This window comes from Vespula vulgaris, chromosome 4 (genome assembly GCF_905475345.1).
Source record: "Vespula vulgaris chromosome 4, iyVesVulg1.1, whole genome shotgun sequence".
NCBI classification, from domain to species: domain Eukaryota; kingdom Metazoa; phylum Arthropoda; class Insecta; order Hymenoptera; family Vespidae; genus Vespula; species Vespula vulgaris.
The window spans coordinates 8,585,001-8,610,403 of record NC_066589.1 but is presented as its reverse complement, the minus strand read 5'-3'; the positions used below and the strand labels follow the sequence as shown (position 1 = coordinate 8,610,403).

Sequence of the window (25,403 nt, the reverse complement as noted above, 5' to 3'; positions counted from 1 at the left end):
TAGCACGAACTTTCGTCTTATCCTTAACTACAGGATCAAACTTAGGCCTGGCTTACGGACTAATGGAGACGAGTTGCAGGTCTGGTTCCAGAACGCGCGTGCCAAGGAAAAGAAGGCCAGGCTCGCGGCTGGGTTACCGGCCGAGGGCTCAGCCGTTCAACCACATCGCGGTCCGACCGGGCCGGACGAGTGCAGGCTTTGCTCCGTCCGGTACTCACCGAAATCACCTCTTCAGGAGCACGTCTTCTCACGACGGCACATCGACTCGGTCCGCGTTGCCGTTGAAGAGGGTAGTCTGGTACCTCCTACACCTGGTGCACCGATTACCGCGCAACCGGTCTGCGCTAGCGCGACCATTCCTAACTCTCCCCTCATTGTGACCAATCAACAACAACCTGCCCAGCAGCAACAACAGCAACAACAACAGCAGCAGCAGCAGCAGCAGCAACAACAGCAGCAGCAGCAGCAATCTGCCCAGCAGCAACAGTCCGACGAAAACATGATGTATGGATCCTTGTTCCTCCATCCCACGGCGATGTTCCAGCCGCAGCAGCAGCAACATCCGGCAGCCGCTGCGGCCAGCACAGCTACCACCACGGCCGGTGAGTGTCTGGCTGACCTCTTAGACTCCTAAGTGATCCTATATCGCGCGCGATACTTTTTTCCTTACTTCTTTCTTCAATTTTTTTTTCTTTTTTTTTAATCATCATTATTATCATTCTTCTTCGTTACCTGCGATCCTCGAAATTCGATCGACTTGTTCTTGTAATTTTTTCCAATCAACAAACGCGTAGGTATTAATGTTGTTCCGAAAAAAGGAAAAGAAAGAAGGAAAAAAAAAAGAGAAAAGTGCTAAATTCAGGTTGTACTGTATTATAGATGTACTTTTTCTTGTTATCGTCGATTTTAACGATAATCATCAATCGAATTTCGAATTTCGTTTCGGTAAATAAAATCATTACGCGTTAAAAGTTTTTCGCGTCGTATCGCGCGTCCCCATTACATACATATATGTAGAAAACTGTAGAAACTCACTACTCGGCCCGTGTGATAATCTAGGGGGCCCCTAAACTAACAGGTGTTTTATATATACATACATACATACATACATACATATATATATATATAAAAATGTCGAGGAATCTTTATATATATATATATATATAGTACGAAAATAATATATCCAGAAAGCTAGGCAATACTGAAAGTTCCTATCAGATGACTATACTAGCGTTAAGAGAGGTATGAAAGGGTGGGAGTAAGAGAGACAAAAGTGTGCTAGAGAAAAGGAGAGAATGCATTGATCATTATAGATATTACGAAATAATCCAATTTTGAAAACAATTTCGATCGTTGTAGTCCGAGAATGTCTCGCATCTGAGTTGAATGTACAGTTAAAAGACTAACCTGCTGCAAATCATATTAAGCGACATTATTATTATTATTATTATTATTATTATTATTATTATTATTATTATTATTATTATTATTATTATTATTATTATTATTATATTATTATTATTATATTATTATATTATTATTATATTATTATTATTACGTTTTTGATAATGGGATCATAAAATAATATGTTTCGAACAACTATTACTCGAAATATTTTCATTCGTTATTAAGTATAGCATAAAAAAAAAATTTACCCAAGAAAGAGCGTAGAATGTAATTGCCTTTATTTTCTGTCTTAGAGTTAGCGTGAATATCATCGTCATATCTCGTCATTGCCGTCATCGTCATATTACATACGTACCCTATATTTTCATATCTCTTACACCTTGATTCTTTCGACTCGACATCGTAGTTGTCGTCGTTGACATTCGCGATACGCGATTAGATCTTATTATATTTCGAAAAGAAAGACAGATTGCGTCTACTTCGTTGTCTCGGTCTTCTTTTTTTTCTTTTTCTTCTTCTTCTTCTTTTGGCTTTTTCTTCCTCTTTTTCTTTTTTCTTCTTCTCGAGTCAAGAGTTCAAAACTTCCATTTCTTTTTCTCTCTCTTTTTCTATTTCTCTTTCTCTATACATATTCTCTCATTTTATAACAGACATTTCGATCGATCTTTGTAAATACCTCGCAAGTTCTCGAGTCCTCGCTCTCGTAAAGGACTAATAAACTACATTTTTATATTTTATCTAATTATTAGTATTTGTTTTTAAAGAGAAACAAAAACAAAAAGAAATGTTGGGGGACAATGAATGAAGAATAGGATTGCGCTTGCGAGAATGTGGAAAACGAAAGAAGAAGTATCCTTATCCGTAATTTTTTTTTCAGATCATGCGATACTCTTTGTTTTTTTATTATTCTCTTTCATTTCCTTCTCCTTCGTTCTTCTTTGCTATCAATTTGTTTTTTCCTTCGGGGTTTTTTTATTTTTTTTTTCTTTATTTTCTTTTTTATTTTTTTTTTTTAATCTTATATATGCGCATCATAACGTATATACACACATACACAGAAACACACACACACGCACGCACACACACACACAATATATATATATATACACATACTTACTACTTGCGTCTTTCTCGTTACTATTTTTCTCGCTTAATAAAACGTCTCGAAAACGTTCTTAATATTATTATCGTTTTACATGTTAGTTATTTATGAGTTTCCTTTGTGATAGTCACTCTCTCTTTCTCTCTCTCTCTCTCTCTCTCTCTCTCCCTCTCTCTCTCTTTCTCTGTCTTTCTCTCTTTAGCCTGCCCACGCGACCTACGCGGAACACCTCCAGAAGAGGAAGGAGAGTATCTCTCGACCTTGACGTCGACGGTCGACGTTATACGTCCATTTTCTTCACTCTCTCATTCTCTCTATATAAATATATATCTAAGTATAATATATATATATATATATATGTATTCATACATATATACATACATACACACATATATATATATATATATATATACATACAAATATATATTTATAAATACATATATAGATATATTCAAATATATATGTGTGCATATTCTTATATATTCGTATATATTTGAAAGATATACATACAAATATATGTACATGCATATGTATATATATACACACACACACATGTATATCTCGAATATTTTTTTCAACTCATACGCGTTGTCGACGAGGGTGTGGCTCAGCTTCTCGCTTTTTCTTTTGCTGATATCGAGACACCGAGAGACGCGAGAATATACGCCCGTGTTCATACTCATGCAACGTGTATAGACGCGCTATGTTATGTATGTCGGTCCCACCCCCTTTCAGCACTTTTACTACATTTATGTATATAGTTTATTATTATTATTATTATTATTATTATTATTATTATTATTATTATTATTATTATTATTATTATATTATTTTATATCATTAATTATTATTATTATTATATTACTTTTATTCTGTTCTAGTCTAAAATAAAACTATACTATCGCAAGATTATTTTTTTTGGTTTTCTTCTCTTTGTTTTATAGTTTCACTTCCATTTATCCAGTGCCTAAAGTCCGGCTCCATTTATTATCCATAATATCCTGACACGTACGATCTCCAGCAGGTATTTTTCTGTTGCAGTTTTCTCTTGTCAATATTTGATCGGGTAAGTCGGGTTTAGTGATTATTGAATTTTATTTTCTTCGTTAATAGGTGGGTATAATCATGAATATATGCGTTAAGAGGTTCATTATTTACAGGACATATATATGTGTGTATATATATATATATATATATATATATATATATATATATATATATATATATATGAACTAATACAATATGAATTTTTCTTATTCGCATGAAATTGGGCTGCTTGGGAGCCGACATACCTAAACACGGCTCGGCATCTATCACGTCATTCTGTGTTATTTTCTAACATTTAATATAACAATCGTTAGAATAATTTAATCGGGGCATATTCGATATAGAAAAAAATAAAATGGGCGTATAGAATTTATTTATTCCTCTCTCTCTCTCTCTCTCTTTCTGCTTCTCTCTTTCTCCCTCTCTCTCTCTCACCTGATATATGCTTCTTCGTTCGTTCGTTCTCTTAAAAAGGATCGATGATATGCAACGATGCAAAACGAGGTAACATGCTCGAACGAACGAGAAATAAGTAATAGTAGTAGTAGTAATAATAGTAGTGGTAATAGTAGTGGTGTAGTGGTAATATATATATATATATATATATATATATATATATATATATAAATCTTGTAACACTGTAAATACGCGCTCGTCGATCGGCTAATCAACGATAATTGCACTTAATAAATCTCAGGAATGATGTCCTTCGTGAGTAGGACGATAAAGAAGATCGATCAAATTTAATATTTTGTCGTCGTCGATAGATCACACCTTCGATTATGATATACATCATCAATCAATTCACTCGATTTAGTCCAAGAATCTGTTATATGACAAAATTAACTTCAAGATATATTGGTTTTTCAAAGTTTTCATCGAACCTATTGACGCTTAGATCTTTATATTTTTCTTTTATTTTTATAGAAATTAAATTAAATTGGATGTGTTAGAAAAAAATTTTTTTTTCTAGTAATACAGGATGATTCATTAATCAGTCGAGAACAAAGTGATCATGATCATAAACTAGGTTTATATTTACGATAACGTTAAATCGTAAATATAATGTTTGATAAGAAAAGATTGAATTTATTTATCCGTCTATCCATCTACATCATAAAATTGATAAAATAAAAGATCAATTAAATTTAAATACCAATTTAAATATAAAATTAAATCAATTTAACGACAATCATTATACGATAAAATCGCAAAAACTTTGAACATTATTCCATTGAAACGTCACATTACGGATTATCACGGAGAAAAATAAAGTCCCTACACAATTCTAGATCCTTTCGACGTGTTAATATACAATAGTTTTGTGTACGTGTGTGTCTATCGTTGTCGTGTGTGAAGAGGCACGAGCAAAATAAACATGACAATGTTAATATGAAATTCAAGAAAGGAAAGAAGGAAGAAAGAAAGGAAGGAAGGAAGGAAGGAAGGAAGGAAGGAAAGAATTAAAGTCATCCGATTCAACAACGGCACGCGTTTTAGCAAAGACGTTTTCAAGGATGTACGAGCGGAAAACACGCGTGCTGGCTCGTGCCTTATAGTTTCTTCGGGGTTTAGCAAAAGGGTCTTTCCATCTGACTAGGAATAATAAAAAGCGAGATTAAAGTAGAATAAATTTGTAGGAATCCGTTCTACCGGGACACTCTGACACGTGTCACATTATTTCGAAAGCAAAATCGAAAGAAAAAGAGGGGAGAGAGAGATAGAGAGATAGAGATAGAGAGAGAGAGAGAGAGAGAGAGAGAGAGAGAGAGAGAGAGAGAGAGTGAGACAGATAGACAGGGAGAGAAAGAGAGAAGTTTATTTTCAAAAAAAAAACTTTATGTTAATAAGATCGAACCAGGCGACATTAGGTAGGTTACATAGGTAGAACGATGAAAAAAAGAAGGGTCAGGTTAAACGATTATATAGGTACGTGTGATTCATGAAATTATGCAAAGTACACGGCGTGCCATGTTAAAGGGATACCGAAGTTCGCGTGCATCGCTTACGTCGCACGACAGCCACGTGGCTTAACGTAAAAAAAAAATGGGGAAAAAAGAATGAGATGAAGAAGAAAAAAGGGAATGCAAATGATAAGTTTCTTTCTCACTCTCTCTCTCTCTCTCTCTCTCTCTCTCTCTCTCTTTCCGTTACTTCCTCGCGAAAGGGGTTGAACCTCTTTACCCTACCAGTCCGTTCCCCAAGAAAATTGCTAGTAAGTATCTCGTATTGAGTTCTCAAGTATCCCTCGATCTCTGCAGCATCGTTTCATCGCATTCAATGCGTTCTCCTTTGCATGTTCGACTTTTACTTCCGTTCTTCGTTCTTCTTAAGGGGGTGTAAGAGAGGTTGGAGAGGCAAGAAGAGAAAGAGAGAAAAAAAAAGTATAGAGGATACGGAACAACGGGATAAGGAACAACGTACGAGCTCCATTCGATTCACTCCCGAAACCGATATTGAAAAATTTAACAAAGAACCCAAGCAAGCCTTCGGGATTTCTATTAGAATTCGTTATACGTTTTCACGGAAAATTAAACGGATAGACATCGGTGCACAAGCGTGCTCCTCTAGAAATAGTAGTTGGTATCATCACTGGCAAAGGGTAATAATCGTCCTGGAGAAGTGAAATCGTTCGGTTAAAACGACTCGAAATTACGCTATCGGTGAATTCCAACGATGATTCCACTGTTCGAAATAGCAGAGAGAGAGATAGATAGATGGATAGATAGACAGACAGACAGACAGACAGACAGACAGACAGACAGACAGACAGACAGATAGATAGAAAGGGAGACATAGAAAGAGAGAAAGAGATAAAGACAGAAAGATAGAATCCATTTGAGTCAAACGAGTCTGCACCACAGGATCGTGTGGTGGAAGAACCTTGGAGACGCCACCAGGTAGGAATTAGCATGCCACAAAGTAGTCGTTCTTTTTTTTTCCCTTCTACCTTTTTTCTCTTTTTCATCTTTTTCTTTTTTTTTCAACTGAACGAATCGTCGAGGGGTAACCCACTCGCGCGGCCTTCTTCGTTTATACGCCTTTAATCCCTTTCGACTAAGCTGGAGAGCACCGCTTGGTCAACTTTGAGGTGGCGGTACGTACCTTCTCCAGAGAAGGACCACCGTTCTTCCTTTTTTATCTTTTTCTTCTTCTTCTTCTTCATCTTCTTCTTCATCTTCTTCTTCGTATTCGTATTATTATTCTTATATTCCTCTTATTTTTATATTTCTTCTTGGTCTCTTTCATCCAATTCTTCTCAAGCTTTCACTTCTTTTTATTTTTTTTTTTGTTCAATCCTACTTTGCTTCCCTCGCCCATATGTTACCCGATCTCTACGACGAGGCTATTAATTATATCGATCTATATGGACCACGTAGTTAGCTTCGGCAAAGAGAGTTCCGAACGTCCCGTGACGCGCTTTATGGCCGAGGCCCCCTGTTTCTTCCTCTCTCTCTCTCTCTCTCTCTCTCTTTCTCTTTCTCTCTCTATCTTTCTTTCTTTCTTTCTCTCTCTTTCTCTCTCTCTTTCTCTTCTCGTGCAGGGTGAGAACCTAAAAAAAAGCTGAGAGAGCTCGCGCGTTGCGCAGAAATACATAAAATCCGTCCAGAGGCATAAATCATCGAGGACTACGCGGAGAAGCTATTATGTGACTCATGGATGGGGACAAGGGGAGTCTAAAAAGAGAAAATGAGAGATAGAAAGAGAGAGAGAGAGAGAGAGAGAGAGAGAGAGAGAGAGAGAGAGGAAAAATCGAGGAAAGACATTGGCCGATAACAAAGGGAAAAAGAGCATCGAGAAAAAAAGATCAAAAAAAAAAGAAAAAGAAAAAAAAGAATGAAAGAAGAATCGACACCCTGAAACGAATCTATCTATCTATCCATCTATCTATATATCTATATATCTATCTATCTATCTATCTATTTATATATCCGTCAAAGATGTTTATATTGATCTAGAATCATACGATTGTTAACGAATGAAAAAGAAAGAAAATACTTCTCTGTCGCGTCCTGAATCGGTGATACGTCGTTCGTAAAATAAGAACGTAGAATCGAATCCGATGGTTATATCTCGATGGATCCCGAAGATCACAGTAATTTGGCCGTCAAAGCGAGTCGAAGATGGTCTCGTCGAAAAGCGCCGATTTAATTCCAACGGCGATTCGCCAAATCATCGCGGCACCTCGTCGCTTTCTCTCGACACTCGCTAGAGCCAGAGAATGAGTGAGTTAGTCAGTGACTAAGTGAGTGAGTGAGTGAGTGAGTGAGTGAGTAAACGAGAGAGAGAGAGAAAGAAAGATATAAGAATAGATGGAAAGAAGGAAAGAGAGAGCGAGAGAGTGAGACAAGATCCTCACGGAGGAGAATACCTGAGAGTTTCTTTGAAGGCCCTCCCTCCCTCCCCCTTCCTCCCAACCACCCGCCCACCCATCCTCCCAGTCAACGGCGCTGAAGGAGCTGACGCGGAACGAGTCACGTGACGACCGTTCGTGGATAACCTAGTAAAAGTAGTGAACCGAGAAAGCGGACTCTTCCCTCCCCCGGTGTTTGTCGAAGGCGCTACTGGAATCCGGCAAAAAACTGGCTGGTCGGCTACCGGCCACTCTAATACTCCGCTATAATGTACTACCTTATTTCCAAGCTCGGGACACTGTTGGTCCTCTTCTCTCTCTCTCTCTCTCTTTCTTTCTTTCTATATATCTATCTTTCTCTCTCTTGATCTTTCGATTAAACCAAGCCGTGATAATCGATTCAAGCGCAAAGAGAGACCAAAGGTTCTGGTGAGTCTTGCGCGAACGATCTTTTCAAGGCCATAGAATATCGTCCTTTAAACCTCCCACACTCGTTAGAGTCTAAAGATGACTAGAGTTAGAGCCTGTACTCGTCCTATAACTTGGCATCTTCTTTTTCTCTACGATTTCGAGATAGTTCATGGATCGAATTGTTCAAAGAGAGTAAGATAGAGATAGAGAGAGAGAGAGAGAGAGAGAGAGAGGGTTGGTAAAGGTGTACTCGTGCGAGAGCGCGAGAAACGTCGGTGCCATAAACTCGACGGAGGTAACACGGCGAGACGAGTTATGGCAACGATGCCGGGAGTTCCACGCATGACTCGGCACGAGGCAAGTACCTATGGGCCTTGGGGCACTCAAAAAAGAGTCGAGTCGTTTAGTAACTCGATGCACACATACACACACACACACACACATACACAGAAAATATATATTATATATATATGTATATATATATATATATGTATATACTGAACGAGACACGAAGCTCAATTGCTAATTAATAAAAATCACTTTCACGAATCATTGAATTTCAAAAGATCTTCGTCATATATTCATAAATGACTTCTATTCAATTAGATTGTTTGAAGCATTTAAGATACCGATCATCATCTTCATTATCTGACTATCTCATAGTTACATCATTAAAAATTGAATATTTATCTACGCCGTATTGTATCCATTGAATGAAAAATATCAATGGAGAAGAAGAAGAAAAAGAAAAAAGAAAGGAAAAAAGAAAGGACGGACGTTACAACGAATCAAAACAACGAAAACGTTTACATTTATTATCACGAGAGTAAGGACGTTACAAACGCAAAGTTTCCAGACGAGATATCCTCTAAGAGAGAGAAAAGAAAGGAAGAAAGAAAAAAAAAGAAGCAGAAAGAGAAGAAAAAGAAAAGAAAAAGGGACTTATTCGATTGGTTGGTGTCTTACCTTACTACGTCGTCAGTAGAAAAGAAAGAAGAAAATATTATATATTATCGAGGTAAAGAGGTACACGTATAAAGTCTAGAAGAGTGTTGGCGTTGAGTCTCTTGGATGGAGCGACCGCAGATCGTAAGACCTCCTTCTTCTTCTCCTCCTCCTCTTCCTCTTTTTCCAGCATCTCGCGAGTAGTACAGCTAGCGAGCGAGTAAGCGAGCGAGCGAGTAAGCGAGCAAGTTGAAGAGAGGACGTCGGTCCACGGTAGTTGATGTTGTTGTCTGAATTATACTCTGATTATACTGCGAGAGCGGGGTTGGGTATGATTAAACATTAAACAACGCCATTACGCCAAGGTAAGAAGGGAGAGAGAGAGAGAGAGATGGAGAATTATAAGAAGAAGGAGTAAAAAAAAAGAAAAAGAAAAAAAAGGAACATGAAAGAGGAAGAAGAAGAAGAAGGTGAAAGAGAAGAAGAAGAAGAAGAAGAAGAAGAGGAAGAGAAAGAAGATGAAGAAGAAAACGGAGAAAGAAGAAGCTAAGAGAGAGGATGAGAGGCATCCTACAGTGACCGCGCTCGCTCGTGTCCTCCTACGAGCGAAGGATTAGCTCGTAATTCCTCTCTCGATGAGGTGCCGGTGGTGAGCTGCTGTTGGTGGTACCCGACGGTAGTTGTTGATGTTGGCCTCTCTTCCGTACCGCGGCGAGTCGCCCCGATCTTCCTTGTCTAACCAGAAAGAGGAATGCCAAGAAGCGTAATTAGCTATTCGCGAGCCGAAAGAAGTCTATTTGCTTTACCACATTCCATGCTACCATTCACGAGTAAACCAGTGCTGGAAACTTCATTCCGCGATCAATCTTCCGTCTGTATTCTGGATTAATGTTAAACGAATAAATCTTATTAAGATTGAAAAAAACAGCAAAAAAGAAAAGAAAATAACAGGAAAAATGACGATTTCATTTGACCGATAAAACGATAGATCTCTCTCGGTCTTCTCTCCGTCTTCGATTGAATTAAAATTCGACCGGTAATAGGATAGAGGGTAAACTTCAATTACATCATCCTTCGACGAGGATGTTTATTGTTAATTTAATGAGATCATCTTTCGGCGAAAATGTTTATTGTTAATTTCATCTAATCTTTCCGAGAAGATGTTTATTGTAAGGGCAAGTTTCGTCGACGATAACAATGATACGTGTATATATAAACTTTGTTTTCGATTGATTTTCGATCATTTCTGTGAAATATGATTGTGTTTATGAGTCTGAGATAAACAAGGAACGAGATACACGTTCGTTGTCCTTCCTACGTGACGTTAAAACGTTTCTTCTTCGGTAACAGCTGGCTCGCCAGTAAATACGTTTAGTTACAGGCGAACGTACCGCGTGACCGAGCGACGAAAATTACTAAATAGCTACTCGGGATCGGGTCGTCGTTCGAACGACATCGTAGCATTGAGGAAAGAAAGAAAGAAAGAAAGACAGACAGAAATAAAGAAAGAAATAAGAAGATATCTTAAAAAGAAAAACGAGATATTATAATAAAACGCTGGTTCTTTTTTTTTTGCTTTCTTTTCCTGTTTTCTTTTTTCTTCTTCTATTTTTTTTTCGCAACGATCGGCTTCGCGCAACGTCGTTCTTCCGTGACACTCGAACTTGACCGTAAAGAAAACGACGGTACTAGCAAAGACGATCCGAGAAGGAAGACTAGTAGCCATCTTTTCTCTTCAAGTAATTTGTCCTTGACCCAAAGAAATGAACGATCTCCACAACGAGATTCGCGCTTGTAATAGTGTTCCGACTGACAACGATGATCCATCGATAATATCTTTATTTTTTGCTTTTTTCTTTTTTAATTAGAGACAGAGAGATTTTATCTGTTCTTATTAAAAAAGAAAAAAAAGAAAAAAAATGGAAAATACAAGCACCTACCTACAAGACGATCTCACCAATACCACCTATATTCTGTGACGATCGATGATAATAATAGATTATGATTTATCGAAAATTACCCCATCGACGTTTTACCAACTCTCAACAGTATACTTATAGCAATAATACAAACGGCCAGTACCTACATATCTGCGAGATAATATCGTGCAATTTATATCGTAATAAATTTCACGGTAATAACATTTAGCAAATGCACGCTCGAATTCACTTCTTGTGACGACGACGACGACGACGACGACGACAACAACGACGACGACGACGACAACCAAGAGAAAGAAGAAGAGAACCAAGAGGAAGAGGAGGAGGAAAAGAAGGTGGGCCATCTTCGTCGAACAAGTTACTTTCTCTCCTTGAAATCGATCTTTATCTTCGAATACACGTCGAAACTTTCGTTAGTGAGATTTTATAGGAAATGTAGAAGTATCGTTGAAGGCGTGGGCAGAAACGATCTTTGTGTTTCTTTCTTTCTTTCTTTCTTTTTTTCTTTCTCTGTCTCTGTCTCTGTCTCTGTCTCGACACCATCTTCACCAATTTTCGAGCTGGTTTCCTGTCGCTCGTTTCCTTTTTCACGGTGTGCGACGTGAAACCTAACGACTCCTCCTCACCGTCATCGTCCTAACTCGCTTATAATAACTCCTCCGCCGGTCGAGATAATGACGATCCGTTCTTGGCATTATTGTCTTCTCTCTCTCTCTCTTTTTCTCTCTTTTTCTTTTTCTTTATCTGTCCCTTTCTCTCCTTCTCTCTCTCTCTCTTTCTTTCTCTCTCTCTTTCTCTTTCTTTCTCTGCGGCAAATCTTCCTAACCCGCGTTATACGTCCCTTTCTATATACAATTATTCGAATAATTTGCGTTCGTCATTATTACGTCGAAACGATGCGACAAAAGTGACTTTATATTTAACAACACAAGGGTTTGGTAAAGGAATTCAGTTTAGGAAGAATATTATAGTCATTCTTATCACGATTGAATATCACATATATACGTATACATACATTCAAATATATATATATATATATATATATATAAATAATAACTAATTGATCTTATAAAATAATATAATCATAAAAAGAAAAGAAGAAAAGAAAGAAATATATCTAACAATTTAACAAACCTGGATTCGCTCCGATCGCACTTTAATAACTCATGTCACCATCACCATCATCATCACCATCATCATCATCATCATCATCATCATCATCATCATCATCATCATCATCATCATCATCATCATGGGGATAAGGTGAGGGGGCGGAGAGGGAGGTTTGGTGTCGACGAAGAAATGAAAGAAGCAGAAAGAAAAGTACCGACGCGAGGAAAGGAAGAAAAAATTAAAAAAAATATATATAAAATAAAATAAAGAAGCAAGCATGTCTCGAAGAATAATCGAGAGAGAGAGAGAGAGAGAGAGAGAAAGGCAACGCGAATGAAAGGAAAAAGGACGGAAGGTGAATAAAACGGGTGCGAAAGAGCGATCCCCGATTCGAGCCTCGCAGCCGCCCGTTAAAACTCGAAGGGGACTTTTTCGAATATAAGTCACTCGGCGGACAGAAGAAAGGAATTAAAGATGGTCGTGATTGCCGTTGGATCGCGGCCAGAAAGAGGCGGCCAACGTAACCAAGTTTTTCGAAGCTTCTCGCCGTTCATGGGAACGAAAAGAGGAACGAAGGGGGTGAACGAGGATGAGGAGAGTTGGGTGGAGTGGGCTAGACTAGAGGGATAGGAGAGAGTAGGGCGTTGAGGGATGGATGGGTGGGTGGTATAGCAAAGAGAAATAAAGAGAGAAGAAGATAGAAAAAGAGAGATAGAGAAAGAGAGAGAGAGAGAGAGGGAGAGAGAGAGAAAGAGGGACGTTCGCGTATTAGGAATTCATATCTTGGTTGTGGGAGGACGCTGGCCTGGAGGAGGCTTCTCAAATGTGATCAATACGGACTCGTTCCTTCTACAGCGATACTCAACTCGGCAGAATGAAAATGAAAAGGTACATTTATTACGACAATTTCTTTTTCTCAGATCAATTTGTCGAGGATTCGTTCGGTTTATGAAAAGGAATATTCTATGGATATTTTATGCGATCTTTATGGGACACTTTTTGGAGAAGGGGAAAAAGAGAGGACAGATTAAGGGGAGAAGTTCGATATCTTCGTGAATATATCGATCACAGGGACGTTATATTTCGTTTGACATTTAACGATGAAGTAATATGCTCTTCGAGCATGTTTTTCCTTCTGTTTTTTCCTTTTTCTTTCTTTTTTTTTTTTTTTTGATATCTTAACGAGAATTATTCGATGACACGACGTTCGATTGGTGTTTAATTAGAAATGTTTTCGTTTTTTTTTTTTGCTTCTCCTTTTTTTCTTTTTTTTTTTTTTGATATTCCGTTAGAATGTTTAAAATGTGGATGTGAGAACCATCGTTAAAAGAGATTTTCCGCGTAATTTCCAATCTTCCACGCGTCTTGGCAAACCATTCGCATTCGAGGTCACGCAGTCTAGTATGGGTACATATATAGTTATATATACATATATATATACATATATATATATATATATATATATATATATATATATAATATGTGAGTAGTAGTTTCGGATAAGGGGGTGGTTGCAGACATACATTAATAACCAGAAGATACGTATCTCGAGTGGTGACCCACCCTTGGAATATAGACATACATCCCCTACATAAACGTATGACTAACGGGTGAAAGCTTGCACGGAACTTATTAGGGAGAAACGAGAAAACTCCTATACGGCAATCCTTTTTAGTTATTTCCAAAGGATCTTTCGAGCGTGGAGAGAGTCTATCCATTCGACCGACCGGCATATATTACCAAAAGGCTCGAATGTACCTATATATATATATATATATATATATGCGAAGAAAAATTTTAATCCGATCATTCTTTAAAACATTTATGTTATCAAAATTATAATATCGTAACGAGGTATAAGAAATTACAATATAATTTCACAATTATTTATTTATATAATAATAATTAATTATAATATAACATAACGTATAACATATAATTATAATGTATAATAAATAATAATAATTATACATATATATATGTTGTATACGTATGACATAAATATTATATATACTCACGTTATATATATATATATATATATATATATATATATATATATATATATATCAATCACAGAAAGAGCTGAACGAAAAGACATCGAAGGCACGTTTCCGCCATGCGAGATAGTTTCGAGGTACGAAGCGTGCTTCGCATTAAATCTCACCGGCGTATAGCGCACAGCGCACGGCGAATAGAAGCGAGTAGCAGCAGCAGCAGCACCAACGGCAACAGTACCGGTAATAACGCTAGTGGTGGTGATGGTGATGGTGATGGTAGTGCTGGTGGTGGTGGTGTGGTGATGGTGGTGGTGGCAGTTCGCTCGCTCGCTCGTTCGTTCGCTCGCTCGTGCGCTCTTTCGATTCGAATCGAGGAAAAGAGGGTAAAGAGAGAAAATGGTCGTTTCGAGAGAGTAAATTGCGGTGGTTGGCGGATTCGCGGGTTTGCGGCGTATTACCGGGCGACCGATTATCTCGCACGGTTTTAATAGACCCAAAGAGAGAGACGGAGATAGAAGATCGAGGCTGTTTACTAGATTCAAAGGGTCTGAGAGAGAGAGAGAGAGAGAGAAAGGAAGAAAGAGAGAGAGAGAGAGAGAGAAAGAGGATAAAGAATCGAGAGGGAGGTTATTACGCGAGGAACTTTCTTGCTCTTCCTCCCACTTCGGACGAGCTCGCGCCCTCACATACGATCCTCTCTTATTCTCTCTTTCTCTCCCTCTCTCTCTCTCTCTCTCTTTCTCTCTTTCTTTCTCTTTTGCACTCACGAACGAGGCCGAGTGTGCGTCTGTAATCTCGGTAATGCCTACTGTAAGGGACACGGTAGGTACGGTATAACTCGCGCTATCCTCTCTCTAGAGTATGTATGGTTATGTGTATGTGAGTATATATGCGTAAATGTGTGTGTATTTTCTTTTATGTGTGTAGCCACGGTCGCCTCCATGCTTTATGGCTCGTAGACATCGAATGCCGGGCAGTTAGGGTATCGCGAGCTGAATAGCCAATAAGATTCCGCGGGGCACGCGAGAATCGCTTCGCCGTCGTGTGAATTCGAAAATGGAACTCGCCTCGAATCTCTTCGATTCGATCGAAAAATACGTCTCTCTCTCTCTCTCTCTTTCTCTCTCTCTTTCTTCCTTCCTTCCTTCCTGTCTTTCTCTCTATCTACTCTTTGGTATTTCTCGGCTTATCCTTTCATGGTCTTTTTTCCGCATCTATTTGAAGCTAAACGGGTTATTATTCATCTTTAAAGAGATATTGGATTTGGATAGACTCGTTTAAATAAAAATATATATGTTTATATATACATATGTACAAACATATATATATATTAATAGAATGAATGGTTTGTACGAGTCTTGGTTACGATGAAACACAAAGAGCAGAAGAATGAACGAAAGAAAAAGAGAAGGTACATACGTAGCGAAAGAGTTTATCATATAAACTTAATTTATTAAAATGAAACAGATAAAAAAGAAACAACAACAACGACATTCGTAGAGACATCTATGTATGAATTCAATATATATATACATATATATATTATCTTACAATAGATACTTTTTGTGGTGAATATCAAGGAACTCCATAGTTGTATATCAATCAACATTACTCAAGGAAGGCGTGCCGGCTCAGAGAAGAAATCAGGCATCTCTCTCTTTCTCGATGGTTAAATCGAAAATAAGAAACCCATTGGCGGACTTAACGAGACAAAGAAGGTCGAAAAACGAGGCCCTGAATAAAGTAGCATCGCCTATCGGCGATATTATACGCGGTTCTGAAAAAGAGGAAAGATTCGTAAAGAGGGAGAGGGTGGTGGCTGGCTGGCTGTTTTAACCAAAAGGAGTGGGGATATACAAGAGAGTGAAAGGAACGAACGATCGAAAACAGAAAGAGAGAGAAAGAGAAAAAGAGAAAAAAGAGAGAGAGAGAAGAGATAGTCCGCCTTTTCTTGACTCTTCTACTTCGTCGAGAGGAGAGAAGAAGAGGAAAGAAAAGAGTGAAGAGGAGAGGAGTGGAATGGAGTGGATTGATCAAAAAGAGGACGCGATCGCTAATAATATCGGTGGAAGGGCAAGAATCCGCAAAGAGGCGCTCGTCTGCGCGGCGAACCGCCCGTAAATCTGCCGGCGTCAGCGGCGGAATACTCGACGAGGCCCTACGGCCCTTCTTCTCCCTTCTTCTACCTTTCCTGTCCATCCGTTTGTCCCTTCGTCAGTCAGTCAGTCAGTCAGTCAGTCCGTTCGTTCGTTCGTTCCTTCGTTCGTTCTTCGTTCCTTCGTTCCTTCGTTCGTCCGACCATGACATTGTATGCGCGACTATCCGCACTATATCGCAAACTTCTCTTTTTCTTTCTTTCTCTGTCTATCTGTCTATCTATCTCTTGCTCTTTCTCTGTCTCTGTCTTTCTCTTTCTCTCTCTCTCTTTCTCTCTCTCTCTCTCTCTCTTTCTTTCTTTCCTTCTTTCATGGTCCCTTTCGAGGACTTCAAAAGATTCAGAAAAGGGCTCGCGTCCTTGGTAAGGCGCGAGCTCGTCGAGAATAAAGACTCGTAGACTCGTCGAAGGAATTCGCGGCCGGACCGACCTCTTTTTAGAAGCGATTCTTATCGCTCTACACCCACGCGTTCACCATCGCCGTCATCAATTTTCTTTGAGAAAATGAAGAAGAATTTTTACACTTATTTAACGAGTGGACGGTACGAAAATTTTCTTACCGTTTCTATAACCTTTGTACTATATACTTTTTTTGGGGGGTGTGGAAAGGGGAAGGGATTTCATTCGTCGTTCACGTTTAATCAAAAGAAGGTCGAAAGATCTTCGCTCGTTTATTCGTCGATATAATATCACATTATTAGAAATTACGACGATAAAGGTGGTTATACGTAGAGCCGAATAAATTTCAAAATGCGATGGTCGTATATATTGTCAATAATATTCAACGTTATCCATCCCGTTTGAATTCGTAATGCGTACGACATCTGAATAAATCTCGAAAGGGATAAGAGAGAGATAAGAGAGCGAAGAAAGAAGAGAGGGAATAGAAAAATATGCAAAAACGAGAAGAAAAAAAAAGGAAAAAGAAGAACAAGGAAAAAAAGAAAGAAACAAACAAACAAACGAACGAACAAAAGAGAAAAACGAAGGAAAGGGAAAGACAACACGAAAGAAGCGAAAACAAAAAGAAAAGGAAAAATAAAAATAAAAAGAAAAAAAAGAAAGGAAGAGAACGATCGGAGCAGAGTTAAATCGAAAGTTGAACGAACTCGAAAGCAAGTCGAAGGTAAGGAGAACGTGGAAGGTAAGTAAGTAGGCAAGGCAAAGGCGAGGCATCATATCGAGACTCAGAAGGATAGAGAGACGATTCGATCGTCGATGAAGGAAGGCTTTTACTCTTTCTCTCTCTCTCTCTCTCTCTCTTTCTCTTTCTTTAGCTCGCTCCTTCGAGGCGGAATTTGGCGCGCGTGAAAAATCCGGGGCGGGCACCTTCGGGGGCCGTGGCTACGCCCCTGGAAAGAGGTGGTCGCCATCCACGGTAGGAAGGAAGCGCAAATACTGGGATTGGTTCTCGCTAACGCTTTGCAGACCTGCTCTCCGCGAGTGCCTTCTCCTTCCTCTTCCTCTTCTTCTCTTCTTCGTCTTCGTCTTTCTCTTCTTCTCCTCCTCCTCCTCCTCCTCTTTCTTCTTCTTCTTCTTCTTCTTCCTCTTCTTCTTCGTCGTTGTCGTTGTCGTGGTCGTTGTCGTCGTCGACGTCGTAGCAGCTTCGTTGTCGCTCTCCTCCTCCACCTCCTTCTCCTCCTCCTCCACCTCCTCCTCCTCCAACTCCAACTCCAACTCCAACTCCACCAGCATCGTTCCACTCCTCCTCCTCCTCCTCCTCTTCCTCCTCTTTCTCCACCTTCTCTCCACACCAAGCACTTCTCCCTCCTCCGTCTATCTCTCTCTCCTTGGTGGGGACAGATTCCCTCTTGACGCACTACGAATCTACGTTGCGCTATACATTTCTGTCCACTTACGCTGCTTCCTTGCCTACTACTGCTTGTACTCCGTGTTCAAGGTCTCCCAGTACCTTCCACTACAAGTAGAAGGGAGAAACATAGATTGAAGAGGGACGAGCGTTAACCCCTTAACCCTAACGTGTCAACCCCCTTTCCTCGCCTTATTCGTCTCTCGCGATTAAACCCGTGTCATATCCTGACGATAAACGACATGTATTCTCTCTCTCTTTTTCTCTCATTTTCTTTTTCTCTCTTCCTTTCTCTCTCTCTCTTTCTTTCTCTACTTTTCATCTTTCTCCTTTTCATCGCATATTCCGTCTGCTAACAGGAAGGCATCTTAACTATCTACAACCTAGCGTTACTTTCTTATTGTAACTTATTGAAAGTTTACAATTTACTATTTTGTATATGACAACGTATTGGCTAATGGATAGCAATTTGTAGCTCGAGTCTTTCCTAAAAGAGAAATTTAATAGACAAAGTACGAGTCCGATCTTATTAACGAACTAAAATCAAAACGTTTCCTCTCTCTCTCTCTCTCCCTCTCTCTCTCTCTCTCACCTTTATACACACAAACATACACACACACATACAAACACACACATATATCGTTCAACCAAGAAGCATCGTGGATCTCCATCTCCAGAGAAGTTGCTCTCTAACGAGCATCGTCGAGCGATCTCGTAAAATACCACGAGTCCAATTTCCACGGCTGTTCGCGATAAACGGAATCGGTCGCAAAGAGAGAAAGAGAAAGAAAGAAAGAGAGAGAGAGAGAGAGAGAGAAAGAGAGAGAGAGAAAAGGAGAAAGAGAAAGAGAAAGAGGGAACGAATGGAGCAAGCTCGTTATCGGTTGGGAGTTCTCGACAGAGCGGGAAGAAATCGATTAGTTCGCAAAGCATTAGTCCGCAAAAGCATCCGTCGATGGTAGTCGATGCATTATCGATGACCGAGACGCTCATACACATACATGAAGAGAAAATGGCGGCTTGGTAGGAAACCCATGAAGGTGTTGATAGGAATCTATCTTTCTTCTCCGTTCCACTATTCTCTTTCTCTCTTTCTCTTTCTATCTCTTTTACTCTCACTCTCTCTCTCTCTCTCTTTAATACATCTTTGGTGTCATCCAAAAAGGAAAGAAAAGAAAAACAAAAAAAAAAATAAATAAATAAATAGAAGAGAAAACGGAAGAAGATCGAAAGAAAACCAAAAGAATTGATCCAGATTTGAGAAGATGCGAAGAAAATAAAATAGGGGTGAAGGATAAGAAGAAAAGATAAAAAAGAAGGAGAGTAAAAGGATTTGGAAAAGGAAAATTAATCTTGATGTATTCCAAGGGCACACACGCATATATTGTAACAAAGTGTCCTTAAAAGGAACATGGATTATAAGAGGTACATAGATGCGTTTCGATCGAAGGGGACGAAATTCGTTGGTCCGGGTCCCCAAAAAGCGGGGGAAGGATTCGTTGAAAGAAGAGAAAGAGAAAGAGAAAGAGAGAGAGAGAGAGAGAGAGAGAGAGAGAGAGAGAGAGAGAAAGAAAGAAAGAAAGAAAGAAAGAAGGAAGGAAAGAAAGAAAGAAAGAGGGTATTCGGTATTGTTCGCCAAACTCTCTAGCGATGGAATGGAACATTTTTGGATGATGTAACGAGTGGATCCTGTAGGAAAAAGACGAACACCTGGCTGGGTGGCATCGCTTTTCGGGATCGTTCGCGCCTAAGGGAAACATAATACAGCGCTCTTTCGAGTAAAAAGCCTTGTTCCTCGTCATCTTCATCTTCTTCTTCATCTTCTCCATCTTCCTCATCTTTTCTTTCTCTTCACCTTCTTCTTCATCTCCTACTTCTTCTTCTTCTTCTAAGATACCGCACCCCCGATGATGCAAGAAGATCGTCAGAATAACGAAGATGAGAAAGAAAAGGAAGGATCGGAAGCGCGGATGACAAAGCGTTTTCTCGCGCACGAAAACGGGACAAAAGAGTCCTCGATTCTCGAGATTACCTGAGAAATATCATGAAGAAAGTGGAGAAGAGGGAACGGGGAAAAGGACGCGACTAGGTGTTCACCTGATACGAAGATGAACCTCGAATTATGAGAAGATTTTCGAGGGTGTCGGAAGTCGGTTCGTGAACATATTCACACACTGCTTTTCTTCGATTCCTTTTTCTCCTTCTCGTCCTCGTCCTCCTCCTCTTCCTCCTCAGGAGGAGGAGACAGAATCCGATTTAAGAAGGAAACGTTGGAAACAATACGCCTACTCCCTATATTTTCTCTTTCTCTTTCATTCCCTTGTCTTCTCTCTCCCTCTCTCTCTGTCTCTCTATTCGTGGGTGTTGGATAGAAGTGACACGTTCAACGAGTGAGACAGAAAAAGACAAAGAGAGAGAGAGAGAGAGAGAAAGAGAGAGGGAGAGAGTGAGACCGACAATTTCGATGGAAGAAACGTTGGGACACCCATGCGAGACTAAAGTAAGATCGTGTACCGTGAAAAGCTACGAGGACTATCGGAAAGATAAGAAACGATAACGACTAAGAAAGATCCTCCTCTTTCTCTTCCATCCTTTCATTCTCTTCTCTTCTCTTCTCTTCTCTTCTCTTCTTTTCTCCCTTACCCTTTTCAGTTTCGAATCGACGGATATAAAAAGTGCCAAAGCGGTGGTCCACTTTCGATCTGAGATTCTACTTTCTGTCCTTCTTCCATTCTGCCTCTCCTTCTTTCTTTCTCTCTCTCTCTCTTTTTCTCTCTCTTTCTCCGTCCTTTCGTTCGCCGCGACGACGTCGAAGACTCAGAGGGAGGAAATTATAATCGAGTCCGAGATTAAAGGTTTGTCCTTATTATGCTCGAGGCACGCTCGAGCTCACCAGTGAAGGCTCCCCCGAAAAGAGAGTTGCCCGAGTGCCGGGAAGGAGCCAGTTTTTACCAAGCCCCCCGTCGGCCGCGGAGTCAACCGTCAGCCCAATCTTGATGTATCTCCTATCCGAGCCTTTTGCCCGTTGGCTTTTCTTTCGACCGCTTCAACTCCACCCTCCACCCTTCCTCCATCCCTATACTCCCTATAGTCATCCACCCTAAACCCACCTAAATCTTAGTGTTCTACCTATCCGCGTTCTATCTGTATCGCGTTACTAGTCCAAGGAATCTTTCATCGCTTCTACCCTACTTCCTCTTTCTTTCCTATTTTACTAATTTTATCTCTCTTTCTTCGTCTTTTTTTTTTTTCTTTGTTCATCTCTTTTTATTATTTTTTTTTTTCTTTACTTTCACGATATAGCCAAGTCATTCCCTATTTTCAAGAAAGTCAATGATGGCCGAGGTCATGATCAAGCCTACCTCTAAAGTCGAACGATAACGACCAACCAACGATTTACCTGTCCAAAGTGTAATCAGCACGCTTTACGTCAAAGTACGTAAAACTCGTTTGGATTCGAGAGGTGATAAAGTAAGGATTAATGGTCTTTGGATTGTCTTTGGCGGGTGGCACGTCGCTCGCGGAAGGTCGGGACCCAATTTTAGTCGAGATGACAAACGACCTACGGGCTCTACGGGAATGTTTAATGGGACGCCATCTGCGCTTTTCAGCCTGGCGACGGACGGCCAGCTAAAGGACAATTCCTCGGAGATGTTTCGAGTGAGAGAGAAAGAGAGAGAAACGAGTTGGTAGAGAAGAGATAATGCGAACAAAATTGATAATGCTGCCGGATGTAAACGATTATGTACCTGTATAGCCGGGGAAACCGTTCCAGTTGCCTCTCCAATTATTCGCCAAAGATATTTTTCAAAAAATTTTACAAAATACATCCCGATGGAGCAATATTTTCATATTTCGTTAAACTCGTACCATTAAATATTCACGATAGATTTTTGTTCTCTTGAACGAAACCGGTTTCGTGAAACGACAAATGTCGACTCCGTTTTATTACTCACGTGAAGGAAAACTCGAACAGTCGCAAATATATATATATACATGTACATAGATACATACATACATACATACATACATACATATATATATATATATATATATATATTTCGAGAAATCTTTTTAAGATCGACTCGAAACACTATGGGGAGTCCCACGATTCTCGATTGATTTTCATAACTAAATCTACACGCGTATTATCATCATCGATATCGGCGACGTTTTAGATTCACAGTGGTGGCCCTAGGCGAAAGTGTCCCAGGAAATTAATTCGAAAGTTGGCTTGGTGTAGGCCGGTGATAAAAATCAACGTACGCGTCGGAATACGTTAGAAGAAACGATAGAAAATAAAATGAAATAGAAATAGATATATAAATATATATATATATATATATATACACTTACACATATATACTTACAAGAATACGTATCATATATTCTCTACCGTATACTGTATATACCTACATACATATATCGTTTTTCCATCGATTACCATTTCTACTTTGCACACGGATAGAATCGAGGAGACACGATATTCAACGACGCGATTCGTAGATCCCAATCTCGAGGTAACCAAGTCCCGGATTCTAAGGCGGTAGTCATCGGTAGAATTCAACGTGCCATTGTATTCGTTTGAAACGCCACGCCATTTAACTTACCTCAACGAATGGAAATCGTTAATAACGCTTAGGAGAATCTTCGGAACTATAGATCCCTTTATCCCCACCATACTCTTCTTCCCATCCCCCACCATTGATTTACACGGTGTTTATACTTATTTATATTTCGAACGTTTAGTACATACGAACGTGATCTATGACTCGCATTAACCGAGTCTTGTTAAACGAGGCCTCGGGCCCATCGACGGTTCGACGCTTTCACGGTTCGCGATCTTGCTATTTTTTCCTTCAGCATCAGCACCACTTGTCTCGCTTCTACTCTCTCTCTCTCTCTCTCTCTCTCTCTCTCTTTTTCTTTCTTTCTTTTTCTCTCATCTACCAAGCAGCGAACTCTCCATGACCTGACCCTTCATAAACTAGGGCCCAACTGTGCTATATTTTAAATGCATATAGACGTAGGCGTGCATGCCCTTAAAATAAATACAAGAAGAACGGTAGAAGAGAAAAGAAAAAGAGAATATCTTTCTCATTCTCTCCTTCTCTTTCTCTCCCGTGTATGTATCGGCTCCAAGAGTATAAACGGCTGAACCCTCCGACACCTCCTTCGTAAAAAGAAACAAAGGCCGAGAGCCCTTTTTCTGACTTACAGACTCCCTTTCCCTTTCGGAAGCGTTTCTCTGTTCGTCGGGGAACACTCGGAACGGTTAAATGCTCGACTTTGCTCTTTTCTATCGGATCTCTTCTTCACAATGAGACCAACTCTTTCTATTCTCTCTTTCTTTCTATCTTTCTCTCTTTCTAATTCACAGCCATGTCCTATAACGTCAAGATCGCATCGAAATATCGACAATCGAGAATCCTGATTAGATACTTATCCATCGTAATACTCCCTCACTAAAAGAAACAAAAAAAAAGATTTCGAAAAAACACATCGAGAAATATCTCTAATCAGCAATTAAAAATGCAATTAATTCTTTTTTGAATTTACATTTGTCGACAAAAATATCATTTCTTTTTTCCCTTTCCTTCTTCCTTTTATTAACTAAATTATTAAATAAAAATCGAAGATCACGACGAGAACAAGATCCGACGAAAATAATTGAGGACAATCGATCTGTATAGAAACCGAGAAAATGATTTCGTATCGTAACAGATATAGAATAAACGATAAGAAAAATGTTATTAGATTTTTGATTTTTGAGGCTACATAATTTCAAGAAAAATCGGATAGACAAAAATCCAGCGTAGAAATTATGTTGAAAGGCATCACGGAACACCGGTGCAGCGGTAGCCGTGCTCGTGCGAGCGTGCCGCGAAAGAGAGACTCCAAGCTGTCTGGGCTCTCTTCCTTGGTGAATCCTCGGATTGCCTATCCCCTCTTCTCGGTTTATAGCCGACGATCCTTTCTTTCTTCCTTCCTTTCTTTCTTCCTTTTTTTTCTTTTCTTTTTTTCTCTTTCTTTCCTTTTCTTCTCCTTTTCTCTCCTTTTCTTTTCTTTTCTTCTCTCTCTCTCTCTCTCTCTTTTTTCTCCTTCTTCTTCTTCTTTTCTCGAGACACAGAGTCCCGGGGACTTGGAGCAGTGGGCCCCTTGTGTGTATCCTCGCCGCTCCTGCTTCGAAGGATCGACGAGGCAGAAACGAACGTAGCCAAGAAAGAAAAGAAATAAGGAAAGACAGAGAGGGAAAGTATACCTATATAAGAAATAAATAAAGATAAAGGACAGAGGAAAGAGAAGGGAGAGAGAGAAAGAGAGAGAAAGAGATGAAGAAACGGGATCCTAAGAAGAGATAGATAGATAGATACATAGATAGATAGATAGAGAGAGAGAGAGGGGTTAACTCACAAAAGCTAGCCGCGCAAAAACTTTCGACTACCTAGTTCTCGCCGCGAAGCGGCCGTCTTGTCGTTCGATCTAGTTAGGAGAAGAGCCATCAGAATGAGAAGGTAAAGTAGGTAGATAGGTAGGTAGGTAGGTAGGTGGGTAGGTAGGTAGCCTTTCTGGTACTCTCTCTCTCTCTCTCTCTCTCTCTGCTACAGTCTATATTCTACGTTCTACATTCTACACTCTACCTACTACCACTTCTCGTTCACTCTTAAGCGGACACGCGCTCATCGATCCGCAACGTTCTCGAATTCGAAGGTGAAAGGAATTCCGGAGTAGCGAAGCATCCCTACGAAAAATCTTCTCATCGACCTTTCGGAGGCCGGAAGATCGTATTACCGGTCGTGACCGGTGGCTTTCGAGAAAGATGGAACCTCCATCTCCACCCTCTCCTCCTTCTTTTCTCCTCCTCCTATCGCTTTCGTCTATCGCGCTTTTAACTGTCAAAGAGAATTAAGCCGATCGAAAATCGAAATGGATCGGGAAGGACGGAGGAAGATCACGAAAATATAAAAGACAATGGATGAACCCGATGATCGAAGAAGGAGTACCAGACTCTTTAAGGACTCGCGAGAGTCATGAAATGCATCCGGTCGAGATGTTCTCGGGACAGAGAGAGAGAGAGAGAAAGAGAGATGAGGGGAAGAAGTAACGCGAGTGGAGTTTGAG

The 25,403-nt window shown here is 39.8% G+C and overlaps 1 protein-coding gene across 14 annotated transcripts in view; it reads left to right on the top strand.

Moving 5' to 3' along the window:
• LOC127062981 (zinc finger homeobox protein 3) overlaps nt 1-25,403 on the top strand; it is a 299,436-nt gene that overhangs the window by 202,159 nt on the left and 71,874 nt on the right. For 13 of the 14 annotated variants that reach the window (XM_050992048.1, XM_050992044.1, XM_050992045.1 and 10 more), the window contains one exon: nt 80-602. In XM_050992048.1, the coding sequence (XP_050848005.1) occupies nt 80-602 (523 nt within the window). Of the gene's footprint in view, nt 1-33; nt 603-25,403 lie in introns of those variants that run through there. The other variant, XM_050992057.1, reaches the window with a different exon arrangement.